Source organism: Neodiprion virginianus, chromosome 3 (genome assembly GCF_021901495.1).
Source record: "Neodiprion virginianus isolate iyNeoVirg1 chromosome 3, iyNeoVirg1.1, whole genome shotgun sequence".
In the NCBI taxonomy this organism is placed as follows: Eukaryota; Metazoa; Arthropoda; class Insecta; order Hymenoptera; family Diprionidae; genus Neodiprion; species Neodiprion virginianus.
This window is the reverse complement of record NC_060879.1, coordinates 8895363-8902662: the sequence shown is the minus strand read 5'-3', so window position 1 is coordinate 8902662 and position 7300 is coordinate 8895363. Positions and strand designations below refer to the sequence as shown.

The following is a 7300-nucleotide window of genomic DNA, read 5'->3' as shown; positions in this document are numbered from 1 at the left end:
CTAGGAGTAGGGAATGGAATTTGAAGAGTAAGCATGATAGTGAATATCGTGAGACTACGTAGAGATAAGAGGACAGGACAGAACTGTGGGAGAGTTAGCGAGTAGGAAAAATAGAAAGAAGTGTTATGTTGGACGTAACACCCCCCCCGTCAGAGGGAGCATAGCGGTAGGTATGGTCCCGAATATGGGAAGCAAGAAGGTGGAAATGTGAAACATGATTCTAAAGTATGTGCTTAAAATTAGTTTTACAATTTTCTTATTATAGGTAGTGTATGGTTTATATTCTGGATTACGTATGAGCGTAAGGCATATAGTTATAATGCTATGGTTACATAATGTTGTTTAAAGCTAGGCGCCTAGGGTTAATGCGCATGGAAGCGGGTTAGTACTTAAGACTAAACAACAATGATTTTTTTTGATTAGCTGGGTACTAAGTAATACCATATTTTTCTTGGTATATCGAGATACAGAGTTTGACCTATTTTTACAATGATATTGGTTATGAGTGTAGATATATTTTGGGCTAATTTTAAACTAAGGGTATAAGATCGTCACTACAATTATTTTAGTGCAGTAGTGTACACAAGTATTTATTTTATTTATGTCTGTTTGACAGCGCAACAGCAGATCTTGATAGCAATATAGTAATTGCCTATTTGTAATAAGGTTTTCGTAAGGTGGGTGGGTTTAAAGGAAGCGGAGGTGGTGTGTGAGGAACTGCATGATGGGTTTCTACTTCGTTGGGAATGGGTAGGACAGAAGAAGTAGGTGGGTGAATAATATTCAGCTCGAATGGATTGTCATACCCTGTTTGTATGGCTCTAAATGTCTGGTTCGTCTTTTTTGTTTTGCAATGTGTGCACAGAGTAATGACCTTGCCGAGGCATGAGTGACGGTAGAATAAGTATAGGGTTGCGAGAGATAGCAAACCAACACCGCTGCAAGTAAGAGTGTCTTTGATGTGCAACATATAGCGCTGTGTGCGGTGGTGTGTGCTGATATCAGTAGCTTATTTTGCGATATCCTGCAGCGATATGCAAGAGTATGAGACGTAATGTAACGCGATCGCAGGCAATATGGTAGCATGCTATTGTCGGTTGTACTGTAGTAGCTATTGAAGGGGTTAATGTGGGATTTTACTATGTATGTGCGATTTTCAGTTTATTGAGATGAACTATTTTAGTTTTGTTTAGCGTGAGGTATATTTCGGCGTTAACGTCATCTATTATTCGTTTGATTACATACGGGCCTTTATAATGATCTTGGAATTTTGACCTTGTTTCGTTCAATAGGTAGACAGTTTGTCCTACTTCAAATCGTTGTGGGTTAATTGTTCTGTCGTAGTGTTCTTTACTTTTCTGTTTAGCTTGTTTCAGGTTCAACGCGGCGCGTTTACGGATGTCTGTGAGATTCGCTATTAGATCGAGGAGGAATGTATCGTATGTATGCGTGGATGTGTTGCTTAGTATCGCATCTGTCGGTAGTTTAGCTTCCGAGCCGAAGATCAGCTGGTGAGGTGAATAATGTGTACTGTCGTGTTTTGCTGTATTATAGCAGAAAATGGCGAAACGTATGAATTCATCCCAGTCTTTACCTTCGTTGGTGTAATGTTTGATGTATTCGGTAATTACAAGGTGACTTCTTTCTAATGAGCCGTTTGATTGCGGTCTATAGGCGGTTGTTCGTAGTTGTTTAATTTTGAAGAGTTTACAAAGCTGTTTGATGACTGTGCTCATAAAATTCTGTCCTTGGTCTGTAAGTATTGCTCGAGGAGCACCGTAACGTGTAATGTATTCTTTTGCGAATGCTGCGCCTATAGTTTTGGCGGTGGCATCAGGTAAAGGGATGGCGTCCAGGAATTTTGTCAAATTGCATTGTATCGTCAAGAGATATTTGTTGTTCGATTTAGTAAGGGGTAGAGGTCCAACAATATCTAATGCCACTTTGTCAAAGGCTTCTGCGGGCGTGTCAGTGATTGCCATGGGTAATTTTGTTTTGATCCTGACTAGTTTTTTCCTCTGGCAACTGCCGCAAGATCTGATGATATTTTGAATTTGCTTTTTCATATTTGGCCAAAAATATTTTTCTCTTATTTTATTGAAAATTTTTGTAACACCTTGGTGTCCTCCTATCAGTGACTCGCGGTACTCTTTGATCATGTCTTCGCGTAATCGTTCGTCTGGTATAATTGTAGTATTTCTACAAAGTGTTACTCGAATGTCTGAATCCGCAAAAATGTGATAAATGAGTTTTTTAAAGATAGATCGTAGAATATCGTCAACTCCTGGTCCTGACATGGGGAATGATATGGACCGAATGTCTAGTCCAGACAAGATAATCCTCAAGTTAACTAACGTGTAGAAAATGTCGTCAAGTCTGCCCGGGTCTGATTGACGTGGTTTCACTACGAGGGTAAATATGTATTTGTTGTTTTTCAACCGAGTTTTAATTACGTCGGATATTTTTGGATTCTGGTTTTGAAAAGATTCCATGCTTATTAGATTTCCGTCTATCAACTGTTTTTCTAGTCCTTCTGTCCAACCACAATTAGCTGATACGAAATGAGCGTAATTATCGCACAACATGAGAAGTCCGTCATTAGTTTCGGTTACGTTGGGTGTTGGTAATATGTCATTTTGATTTTGTATGAAGTAATCTAAGCAACAAAAGTTGTCATTGTCAATATGGGGGCGGTCCGGTTTTCGCTCTTCGGGATTGTCGCGACGTTGTGAGCCTAAAGGTGGTAGCGTTGCCGTAGGTACAACGGAGGCATCGCTATCCGTGTCTTCAACAGCTGACTCCGGATCATGTGTCACGAAGTCACTCTCCGAGATATCAGTTGGGTAGCGCGAGGGAGTAGAAACCGGGGCATGTCTTGGAGCTGACCTAGTGCCGGTCCGACGCATCGGCCGACGAGTTAAAGGGGGAGCAGGGATTCTGGGTGTTGATGCGTCTGCTTCAGATTCAGAAGATGTCGAGTCATAAGTCGGGTTTTGATAATTACAAATGGTGATCGTTATGTCGGAGTCTTTAAATATGTAATGGATCATCCGATTAACAAGGTTCCAGTCTAACTTATCTAAGCCGCAGCCTAGTCTTGGAATCGAAAGCGATTTGACTTTGTCTTGTTCTAAGCAATTCTTTAGATTTACTAGGGTGTTGAACAGTGTCTCTTCAGTTGGTTTTTGGTAGTGGTATTTTTTGGTTACTAGATTGTAAATGAGGCGGTTACCATGTGGCAGTGTCAATACGGTCGTTACTTCAGGGTCTAGTTGTTGTAGTTGATCTCGGGTGATTATTTTCCTATTGATTAGTTGTCCCGCGACTCCTCGTGATGTCTTGCAGTCTGCCGAGATGCAGTGGGCTAGGTTATCTTGTCTGTCGAGGAGATTGGCGCGTATCTCTTGAATAAATTTACTGTGCGTTAATGGTAGGTGGTTAAGATCTGTTACGAATTCCGTGAATCGAGGGGCGTAATTTCGTCCTTTACTGGTAGTGGCTTCGGGTGTCGGCTTATTCAGTGTGTCGGACTGTTCTTCACGTATTTTAACACTACGACCTTGGGGCTTACCGGAGTTTTGGTTTGATTCAGATGAGGTGAGTGGTTGAATTCGTTCCGTAGTTTGCTTGATCGTTTTATCGACTACGATCGGTGCCTCCGTTGCGCTGCTATTGTCAGTCATACTGGCATTTGAGTCAGAGGTACCAGTAGAAGTCGAAGTGTCTTGTAATGCTTTGTTTCGTCTTCGTGGGGAAGGGTTGGTGGATTCATGTGCAGATTCATGCGCTCGTATTGGGTGCTGGTCTACATGTTTCATTCGCTTGTGAGCGCCGGTAGATGAAGATAGCGTATCCGGTTCGCGAGCACGTGTTGGGTGTTGGTGAGCTATTTTGGTGCGTTTGTGAGCGCTGGTAGACGAAGACAGCGTATCTGGTTCGCGAGCACGCGTTGGGTGTTGGTGAGCTACTTTGGCGCGCTTGTGGGCGTCAGTAGATGAGCATTCTGTATCGGGTCGTGGCCGTTTTGAGGTAATAGGTAGAATTCGGAAAGAGTCGACAGGTGGATTTCTGGAAAGCGCGTCTGCGTTAGAGTTCGCTATTCCTTTTTTATGTTTTGTGACGTACGAATATTCTTCCAACTTCAGTCTCCAGTGCATTAAACGAGAAGTCGGGTCCCGTACGTTTTTGATCCACTTTAGTGGTTCGTGGTCTGTTACCAGAGTAAAGGTTCTACCGTAAAGATAAGGACGAAAATGTTTGACGGCGTAAACGACTGCTAAGAATTCTTTTTCGGACACCGAGTAATTGATTTCGGCCTTTTGTAACACCCTAGATGCATACGCGATTGGTAAATCCTCGCCATCTTTGTCTTGACTAAGTATTGCTCCTATTGCATACTTTGAAGCGTGGGTTGTTAGGACGAAGGGTTTTTCGAAGTCTGGATACTGCAGTATCGGTTCTCGACACAGACTATCGCGTAGTGTTTCGAACGCAAATTGATGTTCTGCTGTCCATAGGAAAGGGCTATTCTTCTTTAGCAAATTATTAATAGGTCTAGCAATTTTTGAAAGGTTAGGAATGAATCTTCGGTAGTAGCCTATCAAGCCTAAAAATTGTTTGATCTGTTTAGGATTCTTGGGAACTGGGTAGTTTTTTATTGCTGATATCTTCTCCGGATTAGGTTTCAATCCATTTTGAGTGATGACGTGACCTAGGTATGCTACTTCTTTACGCAGAAATTCACATTTATCTGGCTGCAGGGTTAGTCCTGCATCAGACAATCTCTTCATGAGTTTCCGAAATTTGGTTTCGTGTTCCTCCAAGGATCGGGAGTAAATGACTATATCATCCAAATAGACAAACATATCTGTACCCTGTAATCCCGATAGAACCTGATCCATTAGACGTTGAAAGGTGGATGGGGCATTTTTTAAGCCAAATGGCATTCTAGTATATTCGAAATGGCCGTGAGGAGTCGAAAAAGCGGTCTTTGCGCTGTGATCGGGATCCATTGGAATTTGGTGGAACCCAGAAGCCAGGTCGAACGTTGAGAAATATTTTGCGGAACCTAGCTGATCTAGGATATCGACGATATTTGGTAGCGGGTAAGCGTCGCCAATGGTTTTTTCATTTAGTTTCCGGAAGTCAATGACCATTCGCCACTTCTTTTCGCCGCTAGCATCTGATTTCTTGGGGATGATCCAGACCGGAGAATTGTAAGGAGATGAAGAATGTGTGATAATGTTCTGATCAAGGAGTTTGGTCACTTGTTTTTGTATTTCGTCTTTGTGTACTCTTGGGTGTCTGTATTGTTTGGTATGAATTGGTGCGTCATTGGTAGTAGGGATCGTATGGCTGATTAAGTTTGTATGTCCCAGGGTGTCACCCGGAAGGAAAAATAAATGGTTGAATTCGATAGCAAGATTAACTATTGTTTCGGCAAGGTATCGAATAGTTAAATGTGTGTCTCGCGACACTCAAAATCGTCCTCGCACATGTACGCACACTCGCGTGCAATGTTTACTTGCCGTCTCTGCGTCAAATCTCGCCGCTTGCCCGTGTCGCGACTCAAAACCTATCAGCTGTATCTCATGTATTGTCTACTATCTCGAAATCATGTATGTGTATAATCTATGTGTTCTCTCGCTCTGTAAAATCTTCACTCTCTGTAACGTTCTCTTGCGATACGGTCTGTATCGCCGCATCAAAACGAATAAAAGTTCTCGGTTACTATTAATCATCATCTCTCTACATCTCAACATCACTTTCGTTTCATTCACGCTCGTTCTCATCACTAATTCCCGGATCCCACGTCGATGATCCATATCTTTTTGCCTTCTCTCTAAACAACTATTAATTGTTTTTCTTCGTCCTTCAAATGATCCAATCGTAAGTTTTCTTTCAAAATCTCAAGGCGTCTCGAATCGTAATTTGGGGATGTGGGAAGAACGCGATTCTCGATCCTTTTTTGTTTTTCGTGTAAGACCTGTGCTAGTAAGACCTTTCCGCTGCTTGCAGTACTTGTATGCGTTAGGTGTGTTTTTTCACTGAGCGTGGCGGTGCTCGCGAGTTCATCGACTTCTTCTAGTGTTACGACTGGTCTTCTTATTTCCACAGCTGATTCGTTGGAATTTATTGCATAAACGTAAGCAAACCCTTGTTGGTTGGTAACCAGGGCCTGTCCCAGGAATATGTTAGCGCCTACTTCCAACTGTTCTATGAATCCCGTTTTTACAGAGGGATTCGAAATTTTTAGTGCAATCACCTGGGCCGTTCGTGGTGGTATCAATATGTAGTCTTCGTTTAGGAGTTTGAATGGTTTGCTAGTATTGTTCGGTATTATTTTTTCTGTATCGAAAGATATCGTTGCATTTTCGTTCCGTAAAAATATCGATCCTAAGATTCCGTCTTCTTGTATCGGAAACAGATCGTCGACTATATGGAATATATGAAGGTTGTCACCGATTCGAATGCTAGTTGTTCCTACTACTTTTATTGGCTCATGTATAGCACTGGTAACGTGGATCTGATCTTCGAGTAATTTACACGGAACATGCGGATGTATTGCTCCGAGTTTAATTATGTTTACATCAGCACCGGTGTCAACTATAAATGTGCTGGGTTGTCGTGTGAGTTCACCGGTGGTTATTCGAACCTTCGGTGTTTGTGTGACAGATGTTATGAGGATACGCGGTGGTGTTTTTGTTTTGGTTCTATGATTGTTAAAGGGAATAACGCCGGTTTCGCGAGAGATAAGGTAGTTGTTTTTGAAACAGATAGTCGCCTTTTCCGAACGTAAAAAGTCTGCACTCAGTATACCGTCTTCGATGATAGGGAAGGAGTTATCGACAAGATGGAATTCGTGGCGTGTATTAGCTAACTCGATGTAGAGACTTCCTATTGTTCTGATGGATTCTTCCGTTATCCCTGAAATCTGCCTAATGTCCGTCTTTGTGACGTGGACTCTTGGGTCGATTTTATCGATTTTTAACAAATTAATATTAGCGCCAGTATCTATTATTAGTGTCACGTACCCATTCAAAGACTGCGGGCATTGTGTTCGAATCTGTGGAGGGCCAGATTCTAATTGTACGGAGCTGACGTTTGGTTTGGACGCTGCTCCGGTTTGAGGGAGGTCGATGCGTCCGCGCGGCCGTCCCTGAACTCGTTTAAATGGTTCGCGTTGCCTGAATATTCGCGATGTTGCTTTGCTTCGTATGAAACTTCCGGGTGGATGCCAGTATCGCAATTCTCGTTCGAGTAATCTTGTGTTACGAAATTAACCCTGAAGTTCGATCGT

General features: G+C 42.3%; 1 protein-coding gene across 1 annotated transcript; it reads right to left on the bottom strand.

Annotated features, from left to right (window-relative positions):
• Positions 1-419: 419 nt before the first annotated feature.
• Positions 420-7055, bottom strand: LOC124301349 (uncharacterized). Its single transcript, XM_046756269.1, has 5 exons — positions 7035-7055; positions 6463-6949; positions 6022-6348; positions 2666-5428; positions 420-478 (listed from the first exon to the last, which is right to left on the bottom strand). The coding sequence occupies exons 1-5, from the start codon at positions 7053-7055 to the stop codon at positions 420-422; spliced, it is 3657 nt and encodes a 1218-aa protein (XP_046612225.1).
• Positions 7056-7300: the final 245 nt, after the last annotated feature.